General features: G+C 43.5%; 5 protein-coding genes across 9 annotated transcripts in view; 3 read left to right on the forward strand and 2 right to left on the reverse strand.

Moving 5' to 3' along the window:
- Positions 1-808: 808 nt before the first annotated feature.
- On the forward strand, positions 809-9,187 carry LOC120444774 (cholinephosphotransferase 1). 4 transcript variants are annotated; one of them, XM_039624708.2, is made up of 6 exons: positions 809-1,429; positions 3,880-4,120; positions 4,185-4,343; positions 5,844-5,975; positions 7,635-7,793; positions 7,868-9,187. In XM_039624708.2, the coding sequence occupies exons 1-6, from the start codon at positions 1,209-1,211 to the stop codon at positions 8,216-8,218; spliced, it is 1,263 nt and encodes a 420-aa protein (XP_039480642.1). In that variant the 5' UTR covers positions 809-1,208; the 3' UTR covers positions 8,219-9,187. The 4 variants fall into 4 exon arrangements, with proteins under 4 accessions (XP_039480642.1, XP_039480643.1, XP_039480644.1 ...); XM_039624709.2 differs by lacking the exon at positions 5,844-5,975 and adding an exon at positions 6,715-6,846; XM_039624707.2 differs by lacking the exon at positions 5,844-5,975 and adding an exon at positions 4,891-5,022 and having other exon boundaries at positions 811-1,429.
- LOC120444776 (histone H3-like centromeric protein cid) lies at positions 9,184-10,219 on the reverse strand. The gene has a single exon (XM_039624711.2). The coding sequence runs from the start codon at positions 10,117-10,119 to the stop codon at positions 9,427-9,429; it is 693 nt and encodes a 230-aa protein (XP_039480645.1). The 5' UTR covers positions 10,120-10,219; the 3' UTR covers positions 9,184-9,426.
- A 212-nt stretch (positions 10,220-10,431) lies between these two features.
- On the forward strand, positions 10,432-12,324 carry LOC120446500 (protein CLP1 homolog). Its single transcript, XM_039627508.2, has 4 exons — positions 10,432-10,643; positions 10,713-11,265; positions 11,334-11,841; positions 11,916-12,324. The coding sequence occupies exons 1-4, from the start codon at positions 10,551-10,553 to the stop codon at positions 12,031-12,033; spliced, it is 1,272 nt and encodes a 423-aa protein (XP_039483442.1). The 5' UTR covers positions 10,432-10,550; the 3' UTR covers positions 12,034-12,324.
- A 397-nt stretch (positions 12,325-12,721) lies between these two features.
- Positions 12,722-23,474, forward strand: part of LOC120444731 (low-density lipoprotein receptor-related protein 6) — a 29,564-nt gene continuing 18,811 nt past the window's right edge. The window contains exons 1-2 of one of the 2 annotated variants that reach the window (XM_039624658.1): positions 12,722-12,846; positions 13,931-14,237. In XM_039624658.1, coding sequence (XP_039480592.1) covers positions 14,045-14,237 — 193 coding nt within the window. In that variant the 5' untranslated portion in view covers positions 12,722-12,846; positions 13,931-14,044. The remainder of the gene's footprint in view (positions 12,847-13,930; positions 14,238-23,474) is intronic. The other variant, XM_039624657.1, reaches the window with a different exon arrangement.
- On the reverse strand, positions 17,613-18,620 carry LOC120444732. The gene is given in 4 exon segments (XM_039624659.1): positions 17,613-18,080; positions 18,134-18,278; positions 18,281-18,426; positions 18,476-18,620. Coding segments are annotated over 4 exon segments (528 nt in total). The 5' UTR covers positions 18,612-18,620; the 3' UTR covers positions 17,613-17,979.

Here is a 23,474-nt window from a genome sequence, read left to right on the forward strand (position 1 = left end):
AATACACTTATACATTTTCCTAATATCCACCAAACTAAGAAACACGACGACGATGCCTCATGGAAACAACACATCAAAAATAACTTTTGATAGGCCATAGTTTACATAAGCCGCAATTTATATTGGCCAGCAGCTGGACGCACGACAGTTTTGTACTTTTTGAGCATATTTGCAGGCGTTGGCGAGCATTTCCCGGCCCAGAACCAGTAGTAGCCGCATATTTAAACATAAATTCTAATCGTAACAATAAAGCAGGCAATTGACAAGGTTTAGATATTAACTAACAAGCGAATACACAAATGAAACATTGCATACGGTATGTTAAGTTGAGGACGTAGTTTAAGCAACAAACTGATTTATCTAATAAACTATGATATATATAGAATTGAATTTGAATGGGCGGCTTAAAGGGGAATATTGACTGCAACTTGTGGAGCTATCGATAAGTGGCCGATAGTTCGGAACCTAAAACGTCTAGATCAACAGGAAACTATAACTGTTGCTGTTACGTTAACATAGCAAGCCAAATGATCATGTCCTCACTAGTTTCTAATACAATTTTAATAATGAATTTGGGCATTTTAAATGCCATGAATTTTAAATATTAGTTTTGTTAGTTGCACACACAATACAGCCAGCCGGGAAATGTTATAGTTAGGAGTAAAATAAAGCTAACAGGGAACACCAAGAAAACTGTTAAAAGGAGTTGAGTCCGGGCTAAGTGTTATCGAAAATTCCATTTGCAGATGGATTTCGGTAATTTTCTAGTATTTTATTTGTAAGCGCATATGGTTAATATTGCGGTCACAGTCGCGGTCACACTGGTCATAGGCAATAAGAAAAAAAAAGTGCACGGCACGGTCGTCCAATTAAGTTAATTTTTCTAAGTAAACATACAAGTGCAGACTCGCCGTGCGCATTCAAGCAAACGTACAACTGCCCACGCCGCAGTTGCCAGCCGCAAATCAAAGCCGCGATTCGTAGTTGCGCCAGCATAGCGCTCCACGTGTGAAAATAGTCAGGAAAAGCGCGCACACACAACCCACCCACACACACACACGCGCGCGCACACATACGTTAAGTACACGTACACAGATGCGCGCGAGGGAAAAGCGCTAGGTCAGAGGAAAGTGAAAAGTGAAAAGCGTGAAGAGAGCGCGTCAGGCGTTGGGCGTCAGGAATCGGACGACGTAACCAGCTGGGTGAAAATGGCGCTGCTCACCTACCGGGACAAGCACATCCTGAGTGCCCAGCAGCTGAGGAAGCTCAGCGAGCACAAGTACTCCTGCTTCAGCGCCAGCCTGCTCGATCCGCTGCTGCAGCCGTGGTGGAACTGGCTGGTCGCCCAGACGCCCCTTTGGCTGGCCCCCAATCTCATCACCATCGTGGGACTGATCCTCAATGTGGTCACCACCCTGATATTAATCTGGTGAGCCCCATAGTCCCACAGCCCCTGCTGCCCTTTTGCCGGTTACCCTTTCCGCAAATCAGCTTCTTTGGCCTCGATGAACTATTTGGCCAGCAAATTTCATCACCTCTTGCGGGGATTAGGAATCCACATCAGCTGCTTTGCTCCATCTATCAGCTGTCACTTGTCGTTCTCGGTTTGCCGACTTTGTTTGCCAGAAAGCAAACATGTTCTCTGATTTAGAAGCAGTCCTCTAGACTTCACGACTATTATAATGCTAGCATTTCTTCTACTTTCTTATTATGCAACTAGAATACGCTTTTGATCGATGATATGAAGGTTTTGCTAGGGTCTTTTCTTCATTTTCATTATTTTCCATGTTGATCAACGTTCTTGCCAACTACACTAGTTCTAGTTGTAGTCACTATTCGTCGGTTGTTTATTTTCTATTCAGTTTACATATTTGAAAACAGCACATAAAAGCCGAAACTAAGAACAATTTCCTCTAGCCAATGATTGCAAATTTGTTCACTGCTAAATAGTAGAAAATCAGGCGACCACCCGTTCTCGTTTCGTAATGCGTGGAGATAGCGTATCATTCCATAACCATGCTAACTAGCCAACTAACTACATACACCCACCAGTGGGTGGGGGATTCGGTGGATGGGGGCGACACCTCCCCAGAACTTGGACACGAACTATGCCAGCGATAAGATAGCGAGGGCGTCTCGCCACTTTACGCGAATTATAAGTAATCGCAATCATCGTCGTTTGTCGCCGTTTGTGACGCATTTCTTGAGTCTGAGGGCGTTGCAAAAAGAGCAACATTTAACGATAAGTAAATAAACAAAGGCTGCTAATCATCGTTGCATCTTGAGGCTGATGAAAGAACTGCCATGAAACCCAACAGGTGCCGGAAACAAAGCATTTCACAAAGCCTCAAGCCTCAGCATGATAAGGCAAAGTTCACTTGAGTTAACCCCGGGGGCAAATTTAGCATTTTCCAATTGTTTGCCTTTCAATTGGGATACCTTTGATTGAATTAGAATGACAATTTGCATTTCTAATTGATTTTTATGGGCCTGTCCACCAAAGTCCGACACTTGGGCATGTTTCGCTACTCCAAACTGAGAAGCACACAAAGCTGCAGCAATTACAAGAACTAAATTTAGAAAGAGACTTTCACTGGGGCCGTGGAGAAAACCTAGCTTTTCTAATGATATGTCACAGAAAGCAGCGTATTTCCATGTTTTCTGATCTTTCTTACCAAGTACGTAAGTGATAAAGTGGTAAAAACTAGTGAAACACTGCAAGCTTGTTGTTTTTAACACCTAAATGCGAGATAAAGTTAAGTAAGGGGGCAAATGTCATGTGAATTTAATTATTTCAAATGCTTTGACGGTTGGAAAAATTACATTTGAATAAACCATTCGACGAAGCCCACGTGTGCCCACTTTCCCCCCATTTTGGTTGATTGCTTCTGAGCGCTGGCATGCCAATCAAAGTGGCCGAAAAGTATCTTACTTCTGTCCCCCGGCAGATGAATCACCTTCAAAGCTGCTCACGTGTCGGTCTCTGGTATTTATAGATCGATATATACATGCTATGTGGGATCTGCATATATGTACATATACTCATTCACAAAACCTCGCCAAAAGAACAGACCGGTTCTATTTGCACTTTACCCATTATTATTATTCCACATTTGTTTGCGCTTCTGTATTTGTTTTAATAATTTCGCTGGTTGCCAGCCGTCCGCTTGCGGATTTAGCTGAACTTGTCTAGGTCAGTGGGACTCGATAAAGTAGTGTCAATCCGTGCATGGTGATGATTCAGCTGGAATGAGGCCTTCGCTCGCACCACTCGTCGCTTGTTTGTAGGTAGTAGGTATCGCTCCCAAATTGCGAGCCGGAACCGCAAAGTCAGCTGATTTGGCGATGTTTTGTAGGAGATAGCAGTCCGCTTATCGGGCACTTTTAAGTGGCTGCCGCAGAGTAGTGATTTCGTACTTAACCTGATTGATAATTAAGGAGCTCTGCTTGGGAACTTTGCTCATCAGGCGATCCTATGCTCACTGACGTCAGTCGCAGGGGCTAATTGACATGGAAACGCACGAAGCGGCTTGAAATCCTACGCTTGGCAGCCCTCGCAGCCCCAATTCCCTTTGCCTGTTCATTAATCAATTACGAGAATTTATAAAACTCAAGAGAAATGTAATACTTAATTGTCAACATTAATGAACACGAACGTGTAGTCAAGTTACAACAATATTTATGTGAGTTCATCATTGGGGATTTTCATTTTAAACTGCAGTTTCTGTAATAAGTTCGAATGAATCAGCTTACAGAACGCATCATCAATAAATCTGGGTATCTGGGTAACCTAATCAATCCTTAATCAACCCATTCAAATGAAAGCTTTGTCATTGTCGAACTGATTTTAACTGTGTGTTCTTGTAAACCCATCTTCAGTTATAGCCCAAACGGCGTTGAGGCACCGCCACGTTGGACCTGCTTGCTCTGCGCGCTGGGTCTGTTCATCTACCAGAGTCTGGACTCCATTGACGGGAAGCAGGCGCGACGCACGAATACCTCATCGCCGCTGGGCGAGCTCTTCGACCATGGCTGTGACTCCATATCGACGGTGTTCGTGGCCCTGTCTGCATGCATCTCATGCCAACTGGGCCACTATCCAAACTGGCTGTTCTTCCAGGTGAGTGGATGTGGATTACGCATGGCGCATTCAGAGCGAGATAAATTCTGAACTTCTCTTGCAGTGCTTCTGTGCCATAGCGCTCTTCTACTGCGCCCACTGGCAGACGTATGTGTCCGGAACGATGCGCTTCGGCAGAATTGATGTGACGGAGGCACAGTTCTCGATTATAGCCATTCATCTGGTTTCGGCGGCACTGGGTCCTGAGATCTGGCTCACCAAGGTAGGGGAGGTTCCGAAGGCGCCCGGCGAAGATAATTTAAAGCATTGTTTCCGGAACTTCTTTGCATACCCTATATTTATTTCATTAGATATGTAAGCATATGTTTAAGAGTTTTATTTCGTTACGTTTAACCTAGAGTTTAGAGTTCGAGTTTCGTTTAGGCTGCTTAGGATTAAGCTCGGCTCGGCTGCCTTAAGTTCTGTTCTATGCGAATTAGCGTGCTAGTTTAGTTTTTGAATTCAGCTACCAACCAACCGTTGAGTTACCTCTTTTTCATTTAGCATGGATAGGACACCACGAAGGATGTTAGCTTATTGAGGTCCAAAGAAAACACACAGTTCTCTAAAATACTTATGTATAGTGCCCATATAGATTCTAGTTGAACTTTAACTACGACCAGTAATTGCAAATGTCTAATACCTTCTACTTCTATGTACATATTGCGTACTGCGCGCGCCTCTCTAAACAAACCTGCCGCACTCCAATGTCTGTCGCGGCAAAAACCACTTAACAAACCAACTCCACATGCACACATAACACATATAAGATCGGCATTGGCAGTATACAGCTTTGGTATGGGCCGGCAGTGACGACCATTGTGTGCGGTCTGCTCTCCCTAACTTATGTGTTTTCCGTCATTAAAGCCGGTGGTGTTGGCAAGAACGGCTCGACAGTTGCTGTAAGTCCTTAACACCCCCCCTACACACACACACACACTAAACACACACACGAACACCATACACTACTACCAATACAACACACACACGGAAACAAAAAATATTTTGGCTACTCACAAAGAGATCTGAATTGAATCTAAATCGGAAGAGTTTCCGTTCTCAACTAGCCTTCTACTTGCTGACCAGCTCAGCTGAGATTTTTTTAAGGAAGGTGCGTGGCGTGAGGATAACCCCTTAACCCCTCTATCCCACTATTTAACCCCTAGTTGCTTGCCTGTTTAATCTGTGCCGTTGTTGATTCTTGTTCATGTTCTTTGGTTCGAACGGCTCAGCTGCTGCAAACATAATATTCCTGCTTTGTTGCTATTGACACCACTCAAACATGACCGACCGATTCGAAAGCAAAACGAGAGCATGCCTTAAAAAAAAACACTCATACACAATAACTATTTGAGGCTGCTGAATGCGAAACCTAAGTTAATTTTTAGTAAAGCCTAATATCGATCTATGTATTTGCCCTGTCCAATTGTCCAGTTGACATTTTTGGTCCTTCTATATAATATTTATGTCTTTATTGTCTATCGGTTTTGGATCTATCTACTTAACCCACAAGTAATGTTAAAATCTACTCTATTTCGTATGTATTCCTAAGCATAGTTTGTAAGTTAGAGTGATGGGGGTGTTCACAGTTTAATGCGACTTTTAACACTCCACGAACTCCTTTAGCAATCCCAACATTTTACCAACAAGTTCCCCACATCCTCTGAATGTAGTCGAAGATTCTAAATTTAATTGTTTTCTTGCAATCTCTCATCTTTACTAGATACCAATCGTGGGCCTTTCATGGAATTATACAATATTAGTATTTATCACATTCGGTTATACGTTGAATATAATCAATTTCCTAAAAATGTTTACTCAAGGCGGCAGTGGCAAAAACGGCTCCTCAGTTGCTGTAAGCATTGCACCCACCTCTCGCAATAACGAGACGAAAAAACAAACAGTATATAAAATGTGAAAAAACAGTATGAAAACTACGAAACTAAACAGACTAACTTGAAAGCGGGTCATTAATCAATCCGTAGCCCCAGCCATAACATGTTTAACTAATCTTTGGTTCTGCTTTTTGGGTTCTCTACTAATATCCTTTTTGCATTTTCCTTTCGATTCGATTTGGAAATGGTTTGCAGTTTCGGCTCGTTCGGTGGAGGGCTCTGGAATTTGGTTTGGCCTCTCTAGCACGCGACTATACTCGCATCCTAATATCCTAGTCACCATATCGACCTAAACTTCATATCATTGAATGCCATTGAAAGCATGCTGCTGCTTGGGTTTACTTAGCTGTTTAAGTGGTGTTACATTATTATTGACCTACTAATCGAATGACACTTATTGGTGTTTGTTATTATAATTATAATTTATTAGCGTAAGCACTATACAATTTAGAACTGGCTGATTGTGGAGCTTGTAAGATGTTATCCTTTAAGTTTTTAGGCCACACTTTTGCTACCGAAAGCATTCTGGAAAAACAGCAAGTGCTTCGTAATTACAAATGAAATTTTAATGCGCGTCGTTCTTTTCTTCCGCACGCAATCAATCAATCAATCAATCGATATCGTTTGACCAAACCAAAACAAACCGAAACGAAACGAACCAAAATACCCATTGCTACCCGCAATCCTTGACATTGGCAGCTGCCGCACTTCAACTGCGAATCGCGATTTCTGCCAATTTATGTGGCCTGCGGCGTTGATTTGATTCTAGCTCTGCGCTACACGAAATGCATCCTGACCGAAGGTTGCGGCAAGAACGGATCATCGGTTGCTGTAAGAATCCTAAGCTTAAGTTGTCCCCGCAGAACAACACCCATCGCGCTAGCCTCGTTCATGTCCTGGTGTGCAGTGCGTTTGGAAACAGAAACAGAAACAGAAACATACATACTTCATGTGGTGTGGTATCCTATGTCTTATGTGGCTGCAACGCACTGTAAATCGGCTTCAGTAGATACACAGTACACAGTATACGGATCTGATGCCTGAGTACCTTGAGCAATCCTATCGTTTTCGGTCCAAGTGCACGTCTATTGTTGTTCGTTGGTACATAGTTTAATTATTATTTGTTTAGCTCGTAGTTCCTATTTGGGTGACAGTTTGGCATGGCATGTGGTTTGTTTATATTTGGGCATTGTGCTTGCGTTTGATGGTTAATTGGCTTTGTATACTGACATTTTGCATTTAAATCCCACAACAACCAACCGATCCAACACCCAACCACCTACCCACCCACACACCCGCCCAATAGCGCTAGACCTTGTAAATAAAACATGTAATAAACAAATCTGTAAGCGCAATTTCCCCCCGAGTGTTCGGTTTACATGTCGTTTGGAGGGGAAATTGCCAAACCCCCAAAAAACACCAAAAGCCAAAACAATTTTTGTTCACTTTTGTTTGTGCACTCCCGACTTGTTGTGACCCTTGCAAAATGTGCCGTAGATCACCATCAACCAACCAATCAGTCGTTTACTGTCCACTGAGCACAGCGGTGACACTTTGCAAGCGTGCAACGTACGTGAAGATCGATGCCCACTAACTGACTCATTTCCATGCTCCTGCAGGGCACCAGTGTCCTCTCGCCCAGCATTCCGCTCACGCTGGTGGTGCTGCCCGCCCTGATGATTGCCCAGAAGTCGCCGCAGAACATCTTCACCGAGCACGCGTCGGTGTACATCTTGGCCTTCGGCATGGTGGCCGCCAAGGTCACCAATAAGTTGGTGGTGAGTGCTGCAGCTATAACTATTACTCCAACTCCCTGCTTAATCCCTCATTAATCAATATGAATTTGCCGCAGATTGCCCACATGACCAAGGCGGAGATGGAGTATCTGGACTGGTCGCTGCTCGGCCCCTCGCTGCTGTTCCTCAACCAGTACTTCAACTGCATCGTGCCGGAGATCTGGCTGCTGTGGTTCACGCTCATCTGGGGCACCCAGGATCTGTTGCGCTACTGCGCCCAGGTGTGCCTGGAGATCTGCCAGCACCTGCGCATCGATCTCTTCCGGATACAGTACACGCCCAAGGGCGCAGCCACACATCCGTCCACCGCCTCGGTGAGCAGCCAGAGCAACTTCGGCAGCTCTGGCAGCAGTGCGGACAAGAACGGAGGCAGCGCGCATCGAAAGTCGAAGAGCAAACCGCACTAGATTGCGGTTTTCCGCCACATACATTAATTAGTAATTTTACAAATTTACGTCGTTAGAGCCGAGGGATACTCGTAGGAGCAGGCGGAGCGCAAGTAATACAAAACCCGTAAACACAACCCAACAAAATTCACCGTCAATGTTTTGCCTAAAGAGCAAGGCCACTGAGGAACAACCAAACGAAATGAAACTAAACAATAAAACAGATAGAGAAGTTAGCGAAGTTAGCGAAAGGGCGAAGCAAGTTGTTGCTCCTACATTTTAGTATATAGTTTACAACACGTTGTTGTAGCAAAGAAGGCAAAGTGGCTAGTGCTGCTGGGAGAAAGAACTGTTGCAGTCTCCGATATCAATTATATGGCTAAATATATAAAAATAAATAACTATATTTTGTATGATTGTGTAAGTTGTAATAAATCTAGATCGCAGTACTTTTACTGCGCTAATTCACACTTGTGCAAATGCAAATGCCCTAAAGAATGAACAGAAAGCAGAGCCAGCCCAAAAATAGCTCGATGAAAGCTCAACTTACGTTTAAGTCCTGTTACCACCCATTGGCAATCGATCCATCCCACGAAAGACAACAGATGAAGTGCGGACGCAGTTGCGATATTCAGTTGAGGCCACTATATCAATTCATGTTACTTGTACTCGTTTTAGTTCTTTAGCTTAGTTCTCTTCTCATCGAGGTCGTTCGAAGGGCCGCGACATTCTAAATGGTGACTCATTTCAAAAAGCGCACTACCTACCCTGACTAGGCCCATAATTTGAGTGCGTTTCGCATGGCTACATCTTATGCATCCTAATCCTAGCTGATAGATGATAGCTGAACACCCCTATATTTTTAGCTCGCGCGGCGCTGGTCGGCAACTTTATGGTTAAACTATTATGAATTATGTTTTATGTTGTACATGAAAATGGAGACGAAACAAACAGCAAGAACTAGAAATAAAACGAATTGCTAAACGTAAATTTATGCCGTGTTCTTTATTTGCGGATTCATGCCGATATGCGGAATTCGTTTCCACATCCGACAGTCGAGCGAAAACAAAATTTTGGTTGCAGCAACTCGAAAGATTGTTGCCAAAAGTATTTAGATAGAAGTAAATAATAAAATAAAAATTGGGAATTAACAAACTTAGATCTATTTGTTTTTGCAAACACTTAAAACTATTCAAATTAAAGGGGCTAAATTTTGACCTTAAATATTTTTAACTTGACCGATTTCGGTCGCAGATGTAGGCCATCAGGGCCATGTCGCGCACCTCCAGTGTGACGCGATTGCGATGCTTGGTTAGCATGTAGGAGTCCTCGAGCCGCTGCGTCAAGAACATCTCGCAGGACTCCTGCATGGCAATTAAGGCGCCCTCGGTGACCCTCAACGGTGCTTCATCGCTGTACTTCACGATGAACTCGCGCACCAGACGCGCAAACGGCAGCTTGGGTATAAGTGTGCCGGGATGGTTCTGCAGCCGCAGTATCTCGCGATTCAGCCTATTGGTCCTGCTTATGGGATTGCGCATTTTGCGTTGCCTGGTTTGGTTCTGGTTCTGTGCGGCAACTGGTCTCGGCGCCCGCGTTCTGGTTTCTGGGCGCACGGTCATCCGACGCGACCGCGTCGACGCGGCTGCCGGACCGCGATTTTCCTGATCCTCATCATCCCCCTCGTCGCTGGTGGAGGTCCTATTCGCTGGCGGATGCCTCCGTTCGGCGTCCTTGCGCATCGTCGAGGAACGACGACTGTTGTCCTCCCGTTGCGTCTGTTGGCTGGTGGTAAATTCCAGGCCGTAGTCGGTGCCGTCTTCTGGTTCCGGCGAGCGGAAGCATGTGTCGTCGTCGGTTTGCGGCCTTGAATTGTTCACCGTCGATTTGGGGCCGCGCTTGGCGTTCCCGTGGCGTGGCATTTTCCAATTTTGGGAATTTTTAGAAAACAACAACGTGAACAAACTATTTCAAAGAACTCCCGCTTTTTTTGGGTAGTGTGACCGTGTCAGGCAATACAAAAAATGTCCCTTACCGTTACAACGATAATATGAATGGACGCTGTTAAATAAATATACAGAGTTATATGCTTCGTAATTAAAATGTACTTGTATATAGAATAATTATTTCGTATATAAATTCCTGTCAATTCCTCTAAGACGTCACGTGCCTTTAATTTATTTGAAATGATTTTGTTTAATCCCACATATCGATTAATTCATGTATAAGTATCGATTAATTCCCACCCCTAATGTACAGCTGTTGCAAAATCGTGTTATTTACCACTTGCATTTTTGGATAATTGCCCTATTTCTGCATTGAAACACATTATTAGAGCACTGAAGACACAGCCATGTCGGAGGACCATGGCAAAGACTACACACTGGAGGCCGACTCCGAGCTGCGCTTCGAAATCGAGCAGAAGGACGCTAAAGTGCTGGTGTCCGTAAGTGGACCAATAACCTCTTGGGATTACGATAGATATGTTATTTAAATTCAAAATGTTCCATTTTAGTTGGTCAGCGGATTTGCGGAGCTGTTCGGCACGGAGCTGGTGAAGAAAAAACAGTACGAGTTCGGCATGGGCGCCAAGGTGGCCATCTTTACGTACCAGGGCTGTGTGCTCCACGTCTCCGGCAAAATGGACGTGTGCTACATCTCCAAGGAGACACCGATGGTGCAGTACGTCAACTGCCACGCTGCACTGGAGCAATTCCGCATGGAGGCCGAGGAGAAGGATCGCCACGGACCCGTTGCCATGGTCGTCGGTCCCATGGACGTGGGCAAGAGCACTCTCTGCCGCATTCTGCTCAACTACGCTGTGCGCGTGGGCCGTCGGCCGCTGTACGCCGACCTGGACGTCGGGCAGGGCTCCATTGCCATTGCCGGCAGTGTGGCCACCATCCTCATCGAGCGGCCGGCAAACGTGGAGGAGGGATTCGCCAAGACAGCGCCCCTGGTCTATCACTTTGGCCATAAGTCGCCCAGCGGCAACAGCATCCTGTACAACGCCGTGGTTTCGAAAATGGCCGAGGTCACGTTGCATTCTCTGAACAGCAACAAGCGAAGTAAGTTATAATAATATCAGCTCATTTGTAGCAGTCTATGAATTACAACATGCTCCTTTCTTTAACAGCAAAAAGCTCCGGCATTATCGTAAACACTTGTGGCTGGGTAAAGGGATCCGGCTATGCGCACCTGTTGCACGCGGCCAAAGCTTATGGCGCCTGCGCCATCTTCGTTCTGGACCAGGAGCGATTGTACAACGAGCTGCTACGTGATGTGCCCAAGGGTGTTCATGTGGTACTGCTGCCCAAGAGCGGCGGTGTCGTTGAGCGCAGCAAAGAGCTGCGGCACGAGGCGAGGGATCAGCGCATCAAGGAGTACTTCTACGGCAACGCAAGAGCGCCCTTCTATCCGTTCAGCTTCGAGGTAAAGTTCCAGGACCTTCGACTGTACAAGATCGGGGCACCGCCGCTGCCCGACTCCTGCATGCCAATTGGAATGAAGGCGGAGGATAACAAGACCAAAGTGGTGGCTGTTACTCCCACGCCCGCACTCATCCATCATGTGCTGGCACTCAGCTTTGCCGAGTCCGTGGAGGATGAAGTGATTGGCACCAACGTGGCCGGCTTTTGCTGCGTGTAAGTACTATTCGGCTTAAGCTGTGTGCTTGCACTAGTATCTGATTATATCTGATTATTAATATTATCCTTAGTACCGAAGTGGATATGGAAAGACAGGCGGTGATGTTGCTTTCGCCGCAACCGCGTCCTTTGCCCCCGAACGCCCTGCTCCTGTGGTCAGAACTGCAGTTCATGGACAATCACACCTAGCATTTGTAAATACTCTACTCTAGATGTAATTTAAGAATTTATAAATTAATGTTCGCGTTACGAAGAATACAGTTTAGATGTGCAAGCGTGCAAGCGTCAACTGGTATTTTCCCGTTACACCTCAAATGTTTTAACATCATTTTGCAAAATTTAATTAATTTTTGCTTAAGTGTTTATAGCATTTTACGGGGAAAAAAAACAAATTTTATAGATTGTTTACTAAGGCCAACGCTAAATAATAATGGTCTTAATTGGACTTCTGATTGTACAACGTAGCCTTTAATTTCATGCGCTGAACATACGCATATTTACATGTAAATAAAAAAATATTGAAATTTTAATAACTAAAAAAAATGTAATACTATTCAGTAATATGATATATTCATTAAGCGAATAATATTTTAATTGTTCCTAGTAAAGTTTGTCTCTGATAAAAAGTTTGGACAAGAGCTGCATTTAAACGCATTTATCAAGTGCTATTATACCATTTGTTAAAATATCATAATTTAATAATATGATGCCAAAATATTTTAACAATAAAATGGTGTACTAAATTTGTATCTAGTTTTGCAACCAACAGTGTACCGTACTTTTAGTATAATTTCGGCATATTTAGAACACGTATTTGGTAATATTTAGGCAATTTAGGCACAGCCATACTGAGGGCAGTGCACGTCGCCTCAGTGCGGTCACACTGTTCGAAAGAGCGAGACGAAAAACACGGCAACACGGCGAACGGAAAACTCAGTGAAAAGTAAATCAAATATTTACAAAATAAAGTAACCACAAAATGGCTGCGCTCGGTCGAATTGCGTTAGTTGAACAACAAATAGCGATGAAACGTCGCCGATTAATACACTTTTAAGCGGTCTAAAGCATAGATACTGTGGAATTTGGCGTGCTTTTCGTGTTTGTTGTGCAGCATGCGAGATGTTGCTGTTGTGTAAATGTGTATCAAATGGTTCTAAAAACAAAACAAGAGATTTTCGGGCATCTAAATTTACGGCCTGCCTGAAAGACGTTCTGTTTTCCCCCCGTGTGTGTGCATGTGTGTCCGTCCGTGTGCGTGTGTTTGTGTGTGTTGTTTTCTCACTTACTCTCTGTTGCTTTGTTGCTGTTGCCGCTGCATTTTCCAGCGGCAAACGGCGTTTGTTTTGGTTGCAGCGTCAAATTTTCCACTGAAATGGCAGCGGAGCGCCTTTTTGGGGGTTGCACACACACACTCACACGCCGCAATTTGTCGATTGCCGGCTTGTTGCGCCGTGGAAGCGGCAAAAGAGGTTTCCTAATTACCCAGAGTCGCCTTATCACTTACAGTGTTTCAATTTGGCGAGCAGTCGGTTGGTCGGGAGGGGGTGGTGGCTGTGGGGGTGGGGTGGACTTACACAGTTGCACAATTGCTTATCACTCGCTACTTAACGACAACAACAATTGGTGGCTCGCACACAGGAAAACACACAGACGCAAGCAAGGCGATCACACTGGCCAACAAAGAAGCGGGAAACTCAATTGAAATACTGTAATAGTAGCAACAGCAACAGCTAGCTTACACTGCGCAACAAAAGAGTACGCCTTAGTAACAAAAAGTTATAAGTGACTAGTGATAAAAAAAATAAATAAATATTTAAAACTTGAAACGTTGTCACAAAATCTCAAACAATGTTCGTTTAATTAAAAAAAAAGTAGCATTTCATAAATGAAAACAAACATTTTGAATTCTATTAAAACTAAAACAACACATCACCACTAGTAACTTGCATACCTCTGAAAATGGTTCTAGTAACTACGCACTATTAAAGATATATCGCATTCCAAACAAAGATGTTATTTAATACCCTAGGAATGAACGATTTTCGAACGACCTGTTTTCAAACCTCCCTCTCTCTTCCACTTGCAGTTTTTCCGTGTGATTATCATGTGCGCCTAACAAAAGACAAACGATCGGGTCGCGTCATCTGTTGTTTTTGCGCCAAATGTCTTAAAATTCCGGAGATAGTGCTTCCAAAATAAGATGGCTCTCGAGCCATACACAAAGTCTGCTGAAATCGAACCTCAATTGTGCCAAGTTATAGAGAATAATGAAGATGTGACAACGAAAGCGACCAAATGCGCGAAATCTAACAGCGGAGTGGACTGGCGACAAATGCTGATCGGCTTTCTACTGATTTGCTTTGGCATCTCAAACAGTTTGCAGTACAAAAATGGTAAGTTCTGCGCTTTCAATTCGAACAAAGGGCATCGCATTTGGCATTTGCCAAAGGAGCTAAGAGCTGACAAGCATTTGATGGCAGTTCGATTAATTTGACGAGTGGCGAGGGCTTTGAGTTCAAAAAACCGCAGGGATAGACAGTTTGTAATGGGAAATGGCTCTGTGATATCGCTCCTTCTTTTCCCTCAAAGGCTTTCGTACTACAGGTATCTCTCGCTTATGTGAACCAATATGCGTACTTGGATTGCATTAAAAATTTGGAGTGAATAGTTCGATTTCTCTGGTAGCCTACAAAAAGTTTTATGTAAGATATATGTATGCTACACTTTAACTTAATATATACATTTTATCAATGTAAATTTCATTATGTCAAGAATTACCATTAAGTGGGCATACATATTAAATAGTTATTTTAGTTTTAATCAACGCAGATTAAATATTTACATGGAAATCTTAATGTATCTTTAGACAAGACATGATAATTAAATTTAGCTAACTGCATCAAAGCGTGTAGCCCTCTTTCGAGTGCCCACTGTATGCGTTTGTTTATGTGGTTTCAACTGCACTTTTGAGCTTCCCGCTCCCCGCCCCTCTCCCCCCGTCCAGCATTTTAGCCCCTTCCTTTGGCGCTTTGCGTTTTCCTTTAAGCTCTTTTTCGTGTTGTCAAAGCCCAAAGGCTGACAATTTCTCGGCGCAATGCTTTTATGAATAAACAACTACTACTTATTTAGACTGTAGTACGCACTCAACTTGATTGCACTGCGCATAATTTAGTACCCCCTTCTATTTCTTCTTACTCCTCTTCCACTCTGCGGCCCCACCAAACACTTTTCCACTAGATGCGACGCTAATGAGCTGAAAAAAGCAGCTCACTAATAATTCAGCAGTTGTAATATGGCAAAGTTGCCCGGTAATTGCCGGCATATTTCAAATGCACAAAGCATTGACCCAGGCTCAAAATGTATGCACTTAGACAAATTTCCGAGACTTAGTCGTATATCATGATAACCAGCGGATCTAACTTTCTTGAATATTTTATTTAGATTATATAAAATACATTTTCAAGTTTTAATCATAAGCAAAGTTGAGTAACTGTAGTTTAAAAAGGAGGTTCACATATTTTGAGGGCTGCAGCAGTCAGGTCCACGTATATAGATTGATATTGAACGACTCCTTGGAAGTTTTTCTCAGTGCAGCTTAAAAAAGGGGCGCAAAGGACGGAAGTCGAAGGGACCTCCACGGGACAAGTCAATATGGAAATAGCAAATGGACAAAGGCCGTCCAAACATCGTTAAGCCCCAAAAACGCTCGAGTGTTTGGCTGAAAGATAAGCCTTCGGATCCTTCGTTTTTTTTTCTTTTTGTGACTCTCTCCTTCTGTTGCAATCCGGAGTTTTTTGGAGTCCGGAATTGCGAGTACTCCAGCATGCATGGGGGCATCCACAAAGCAAGTGCCGCCGCACCGAAAAGGAAGCCCGAAAAACTTAAATTTGTCGAGCCGGGTGGGAGGAAAAAAAGCGCATCAAATATGTACACAAAGCTCCGGGAAAAACCATCTCCCAACCTCCCATCTACCATCTACCATCTTTCCCGGCCAGCTCTCTGTCGTTGTGTGTGTGAGTGGTTTGGGTGGTGTGTGGGTGATGTGTGGGTGGCTGGACGGGTGCTTACTTTCTTTAACACTTTGACGCGCGCACAAAGTGTTTTTTGCCAGCGTTGATTTGCCCAACCAACCCGCTCCTCCACTCGCCAAAGGGGAGAAAACACGCCACACTACCGGCCACCCACCCACTTCTTTAAACCTTGTTCTTTTTTGCAGCTAACTGACGTTTTTGCGCGCTGTCATGCCGTGTGGGGGATTCCCCCTTTTTGGTCCTTTTACGTTAGCGCTCAGCGCTGTTTGCTTTAGCTTCTATTTACTACGCCGTAGTACGCCAGTTTAGTAGTAATGGAAGTACTTCAAAGGCGACGGCGCCTTTGACGCCACACCCACCGCCCACTGACGGCATCCAGTCATCCTGCCATCCTGCCATCCTGCCTGACATCCTTTGCGTCCCGCGGGGACACTCGACATTTCACTGTTGTTGACATTGATTTTGATTTCATTTATGTGTGCACCAGTTCCACTTTCAACTTTCCACCAACCAGCCAGCTGCTGACATTGGCTTAGAATGCCAGTCAACACTTGCCACACTTTGTCTTTCCTCGCGGGTTCTATCTAGGCAGCATTATTCGCTAGGGTTTTCCAATTATCCAATTAAAAATGCCCAACGCAAGTATCCATGCGTGAGTTTGGGCTTCGTCTTGATGATTAAAGATTAATTGGGTACTTTGCATACTATCAGGACGTTAGCTATAGCATCAACTAGATCAGTTATATACATATAATAGTATAATATAATAAATAACACGGTTTCTTTTTCAAACTATCAAGCTGCTTTCAAACTAACTAGCTCATTCGTTTGAATAGCCTATAGCCAAGAATAGCTCAAAATGCACATCCTATTTCCTATTAATTAATTAAATTATAATTCCCTAAGCTGTTTTCAACTTTTATCTGTTGCTTAATTTTGCATAATTATAAACGTACTGACCGTAGGGAAATGCACCACATGAGCTGTTGAATTGCAATTAATCAACTAAACTTTTAATCATACTATTCCAAGCTCGTGTAAGCTTTCCACAACCGACAGATTGTTGATAAAGTTTCCTCTCAGGAATTGCATCCCAATATCTGCTTAAACTTAAGTCCAATGAAACGCCCGAACGCACGGCAAACACAATTGGGCTTTAACTAACCCAATCATCCTGGGAGCCATCTGCATTCCGTATGCAAACTGCTAAAACCGAAGGCAAACTCTCGGTCCGCCGGCACAAATGTATCACTTTGCAATTTAAACAATAATGTTGTGGTGTGGTCAGTTCGGCGTGTGTGTGTCTGTGTAATGCATCTGTGTTGCCCGCCAGTTCGGTTGCATCCCCATCCACATCCACATCATCATCGCATCATCGCATCATGGCATCATGGCATCATCCTGCTCATCAACGCGACGCCCTCCTCCGACCACAGATTTGTGTGGGCGGGCTGGCCTGGCACTGACCTCTGTTTTGGGTGATACAGCTGTGTATGTGCCACTGAGAAAAATGCCCTGAATTATTAGTTTAAAACGCAGGATTGATGTAGAACATAAAATGATGTGGAGTTCCAAACTGGGTAGCTGTAGAAAAACTTATTTTTCTATATCATCGTTTAATCTAACGAACAATGCTTGTACTTCGCAATTTATAATAAGATTCCTTCACATTCTATTTTCCTGTGCATATGCGTAATCGGTTTGGGTATTGCCAGCCAATTGGCTACCACATGCAGCGCGGTTTGCATATGCTAATATGTGTGTGCAACTGCCACAAGAGCAACAACAAGGAAAGCATCGCGAACCCGTCCAACTGCTTTTGGGATAACTTGCGCATCCTTCTGCCGGTGCCGCCGCTTATCACTTATCGTAATCTTGTAATTACGTGTGTTCCACAAATGTTAATTGCGAAAGGGAAACATTGATAGGCTAAGGGCATTCCCAGCTGGTTATCCTCCATCTCGATATCTCGATTCCCTCGCACTTCGGCCAGCACTCTTTTGCTTTGCAGTTTAAACGAGTTGTTCACATGGCAAATCGTTAATTTAACGATTGTGTTTATTTTTCGAGGGATTCTTTAATAGCACATAAAACCATCCAGAACTTAGACGACTGTTTCATCGGGGCTCTCCTCAGTCGTGTCTCTCGGCTCACGAAGATTCACTAAGTGCAAGCCCACAATCAACAGGAAATATATTTCCATAACTTGGGGGGAAAATAGTTGATACGAAATCGCGTATGCTTGACCATTATCTTACCCAATATGGGAACAAAAACCAAGGCCAATGTAATGTGATCGCTGTAGGCAAAGACTAGAGACAGGATAACGACCAAGTAGACGAGGATGAAAATGATTGTTTTCAACAACCAAATTCCTATGGTTATTACTCCAGACTAAAAACTATGAGTAAGAAAGTAACCAAACTTCCGATATCCGTCAAAAGGTCGATCCCCAGGACCAGCAAAACCTGAATGCGATTCTTCATCATGGTGACAGTGATAAGATCATGTACCTCGTCTCCGCTGCGGTCTTCAAAATACCAATGTCTAACTGAAGAGAAATTAATGAAAATTCATTGTGCTCAACACAATGCATTTACAAATTGGCCCTGGGAAATAGAAGATAGTCAGGTGATAGAACAGGCGAAGTAAATCCATTATGACATAGGAGGTTCCTATCACAACTACTCCCGTGGTGATCGAGTAGCGACATAAGAATTTGTTTATCAGAGCCATGATAGAAACAGCTACTGACTTGAATTTTCTCCTACATGTTGTCAGTTTTAGAAAAGCCATCATGTGCTCTGTGCTATGTGGAGAATAGCTGCTTGTGAGGTACATAGGTGCGAATAAAATGTTACGACCATAATTTACCCAACAAGTTGCCAATTTAAGGGCCCAAAACATGTCAGCAAGTAATTAAGTTTCTATACCAATTTGCATATCTGCAGGCGCGCAGGCAACTCTGTTTGCCGTGCCTGTGTGCCTGTATGCGTGCGTATCTGTGTGTATGAGCCACTTAACATAGCCGTTGGCTTTGGCCAACTAACGAACTGAACGAGAAACTGAAATAAAAACAAGGGGACTCGACTCCGGAAACATTTAGGGATGGTGCGATGCACATGCCACATCCCAGTCACTTGCTTGCACTCACTGAAGTCACAGTTTCCAAATGCGAACTTCTGTGCAAGTCAAATGTACACAGGGCACAGAATTGTAAATAAACCACTTATAATCTTTTTAAGTGCTAAATAAAGTTTCATTTATTTTGGATGAATTCAGTTTTATAATATTGTATTTTAAAGTGATCCGCATTGGCCATTGGTACTCTGAATAAACGATACTTTCTGATTTGCTTGAGTCGCCCATCACTAGATGGTATCTTGGCCGTGTCTCCCTTGCTAACAAGCTCCCCCCATCCCCTCCCGCTGCTCCGGGCCACCTTCCTCGGTTGGAGTGGTTGGTGGGGTTCCTCGGGATGTGTCGTTGCTGCCTCCGCCGCTTGAAAATGTCTGGGCGTTCGTGCGTTGCCTGCAACGCAGCAGAGCAGCGCATAAACATGCACATCGTTAAGAGACGAGACCGGGCTCAGACCAAACCAGGCCCAAAATCATGGCCCAAACCCTTTTGGGGCTCCAGTCCGCAGTCCCCTGTCCCCTGTACCCTTTCCCTTTCCCTCTCCCTTTCCCCTGCTTCCCCCGCCCTCTTGGCCACTTGCGACTCGTTTCCAAGCCGGTCATTTAGAGGCCAGGCCCAGCATGCCTTCCACCACATATATCCATCCGTACAATCAACAAACCTGGCCAGAAATGTTTTTCCTCTTTTTCTTCTGCTTTATACCTTGTTTTTTTTTTGCTTCTTTTTAAGTTTTATTTTTTTGGTTTGGCTTGTTTTGGCCTTTTGACTGCTCTTTGTTTTCGTGTAATTGTTCTGACTGCCGTTCTTGTTTACGTTTCATTGGCTCCCGAGTTTCCTTCTTTTTTTTTTTTTTCTTTTTTTGGGCGAAAGATCTCTGCACTCCATATGGTATATGGTGAAGTCTCGGGTTTCGTTATCTAATATTGCTGGGAGGAAACATTAATTCGCAGCTCGTTGCGAAGGCAGATCCTTCGTCTTCATAGTCCAAGAGCAGTCTACCCGTTCGACGAATTGCTAATTTATTTCACTCTTGTACCTCGGAACACGCTTCCTATCTAGACGACAAGGGGGTAAAAAAACCAATTTAAAGTTTATTTATGGCTTTTATTATTTTATACCCTCTATATTTGGCATTTTTCCTGTTGCTCTTTTTTTTTCTGCTCTTTGCAGCTGCCTTCGACTGGCGTTTGTCAATTTTTAACCTGTTGTGCATACTAATTTGTCGAGCGCTGGCTTTTTTATATCGTATTTGATTTTCCCTGGAGAGGGTCACTTCTCCATAATTTAAGTGACACTTTGGATGATTTGTGGCCCAGGCGAAAACGCCTTGGTTGATTCTTAATTAATTTTTGTCGATCGATAAATTAAGACTGCCTAAATATATTTATTTTCTGTTCTGCATTTTTTTAAAGATCCTTTAACTTTGCCAATCAAAACTTTGTAGACTGGCGGCCAGAGAAAAAAAATTCGATGGCTAACGCATAAATTAAACCACGATTCCGAATTCCAGCAATCTCCGGGATACATCAACATCATTAGTTATAGGTCGAAAACCCAACTGAAACCAGAAAACCACAAAAACTAATTTATCACACAGATGGTTCTTGCTTAGTTTTAATGGTTTTTGATGGACAAAAGGAAAGAGTTCGATAACGTCAAGCCAAAACACGACCAATACGGCTGGCAAAAGAATGGAATTGGAATCCCCACGTTTTTGGTGGGGAAAAGTCGAATGGGCTTCTTGTTCAGACGAATGCCATAAAGTAATGTAAGTTGTTTATCAAGCCGTTGCCATAAATTCATATAAAACTGCAGTGCGAAATTTAACTGCAACACGCCAACGCAACGAAAATGAGCAGACACTTAAAGTAAACATAAAGATAAATGTAAACAGGCACTGCAAGAAAATTCTTTATATAAAATGGGTATGAAGATTCGAGTCCCGTTTGCATCATGTTACAACCTTCTGAGTTCTTTATAAAAGTAGAAATGATTCAATTAGAAGTAATGTACACATGTGCGCACTTGTTTCTATGGTTTGGATTTATTGTAGTTTTAAATAAATATTTTTAGTTGCCAACACTTTTTGTCCAGTGTAGTCGAACTCATTTGTGTGTGTCGTTTGTTGGGAAAAGAGTTCCCGAGCGCAGCACAAACAAATCATTGAAACCACTGCTGCCAGTGCGTGCGTTTAAATCTATCAATAGGCCCATTTGTAATTGTTGCAGTGGGCAGGCGATTCCGGTTTGGGGCCAATGGCATATCATTAGGCATCGGTATCGGTATCGGTATCTGAATTGGAGTTCGAATTGGAATCGTAGGTCCAAAGGGTTATTGCAGGGCATCATTCTCTAATGTGTTGATACACAAATTGTTCGCCGTTTGTGTTTAATTTCTCCCTTATGGCCCCAGCATGCTAATTAACAGCAAACGAGCCAGATACCATCCGCAGCATCCGCTCCTTTCTCTTTTCCGACAACTTCCTCCTCTGCAGACATGTGAATGTATCTACAGTGTCAGAGTATATGTATCTGGTAGCTTCCCTTCCTTTCTCTGCCGCACATCCATTCGCACACCATGTCTGCGGCATTAAGAGTGGAGGTTGTGGTATGTCATGCCATCTTAATAATGACATTTATTTGTAACGTGTTAAGATACTAAATTGCCCCGTCCACATGCAACATGCGGCACATAACCATACCTGTGAGCGATCCATCTCCATTGGCATGTGAGTACGGAATACCTGGACAGAGGCGTATGAATATACTTATATTATGTTATATGCCCCAACGGATTGCGGTTTTTCTTTCCTGTCCTCACCTTGCGACGCAGTCTGGGCAATTTTCAACAATTTGCAGCCATTTTTGCCGAGCCACACCAACATTGGCCAGCAAAGCTATAACAATTTCCATGACTCGAGCTTATTACCTTTGGTATGCGTAATAACTCTAGTGCTGCACACGACTACACTGGCTAACAAAAGTTGTGGCCAATGTGAAATAGAAGGCTTTAAGGGGGATTCAAAAATGTTTTATTTCTGAGGGAGTCTTAAACTTAAAAACATGCTCAAATGAAATGCTGCAAACAGAATGTAAAAGATTTAAAAGAATCTAAAAGAGATGCATTCTACTTAATTGTTTGAGTTTGCAAATGTGGTATAAATTGTTGAAAGATCTATTTGAAATATAGATATAATAACAAAAAACTGCCCAACTTGTTGATCAGTGCAGGTTGAACCTGAACACCTCCTCCGATGCAGTTCAGCAATCATCTCCAGCTGCCGAGGTGCGTGTGAGCGAGTTCCTCCGATGGATCTTGGCAATTGTTATAATTTGCCACATATTGAAATTGAATTGCCTGGGCTTGCAACACCGCTGCATGTGGCAACTTTGCTAGTGTTAGTGGCAGTGGGTTTGCATGTGGCACTCAGTCACTCGCTCGCTCACCTTCACGGTAAATGCAGTTGCGCGCTTGACTAATTTCGCATTCATGCCTGCACTGGGTGCAAACAGCTTATTTGGCCCGGTGCGTTGATGTGTGGCTGCTCCCACAAGTTTCCGCTTCCACTTGGCCACTCGATTGGCTGTGGACGGCTGGCTGTTTGCCTCCTTCCCTCTGAAGGGATACACATTGCTAATTGGGCTAAAATCAAGGACTGGATGTAAGTTTCTGCTGGGGTAAATCAACACACAGATCTAAAAACTTCTATATTGCAGTAACATAACCTTTCAGCAAGTAGAAAAGGCTGAGCTTTTAAAGAGGCTGAGCAAGTGTTTGATGTGAAAATCCTGACTTGGGTATATCCCCCAAATGGGAGCGATATAAATTTCGCTTATGACACCTCTCTTGACAACGGACAGGCGGTTAAATATGCATAGCAAGGTGTCAAGTCAACTCGACTCAACTCAACTCAACTCCACTCCACTCGAGTTGGCGCGAGGCAAAAACACGTTTTGCGACTAAGAGGCGCATTTAAATACAAAATCAGCAGTTTCGACGCTTTGGCTTTAAAGTTTAAACAAATCAGCTAACAGTAAATAACCTGTTGCGTTTGCGCCATTAATGTCGAACTTCATTATGTTGATATACGAGCGATGGCGCAGGCATTAAAAAATAAAGTTTTGGGCCCAGAGAGCAGCACTCCTTGTGTTATCGCCAAAGTAATTTTACACCCGTAGGCAACAACTTCATTATCGCATAAGCTCCGATTACATGCGTGCCATGCGAGTCCCCAAAAAGTCTGTAAAAAATCTTTAAAACAAAAGGAACACACGGGGGAAACAAACAACAATGCAAACATAGTCATTATCGAGATTACGGCCAAATTTATCGAGAGCCGCAGTCTCCAAGTGCTTAACGAGCCCAAAAGATGCCTTCATGGCTTGATTTTGTGCGTGCACTGAGAAAAAATCGACTCAATTGGGAGGCAAAACATTAAAAAGCATGTTTTTGAGTATTTGA

This window comes from Drosophila santomea, chromosome 2R (assembly GCF_016746245.2).
Source record: "Drosophila santomea strain STO CAGO 1482 chromosome 2R, Prin_Dsan_1.1, whole genome shotgun sequence".
Classification (NCBI taxonomy): Eukaryota; Metazoa; Arthropoda; class Insecta; order Diptera; family Drosophilidae; genus Drosophila; species Drosophila santomea.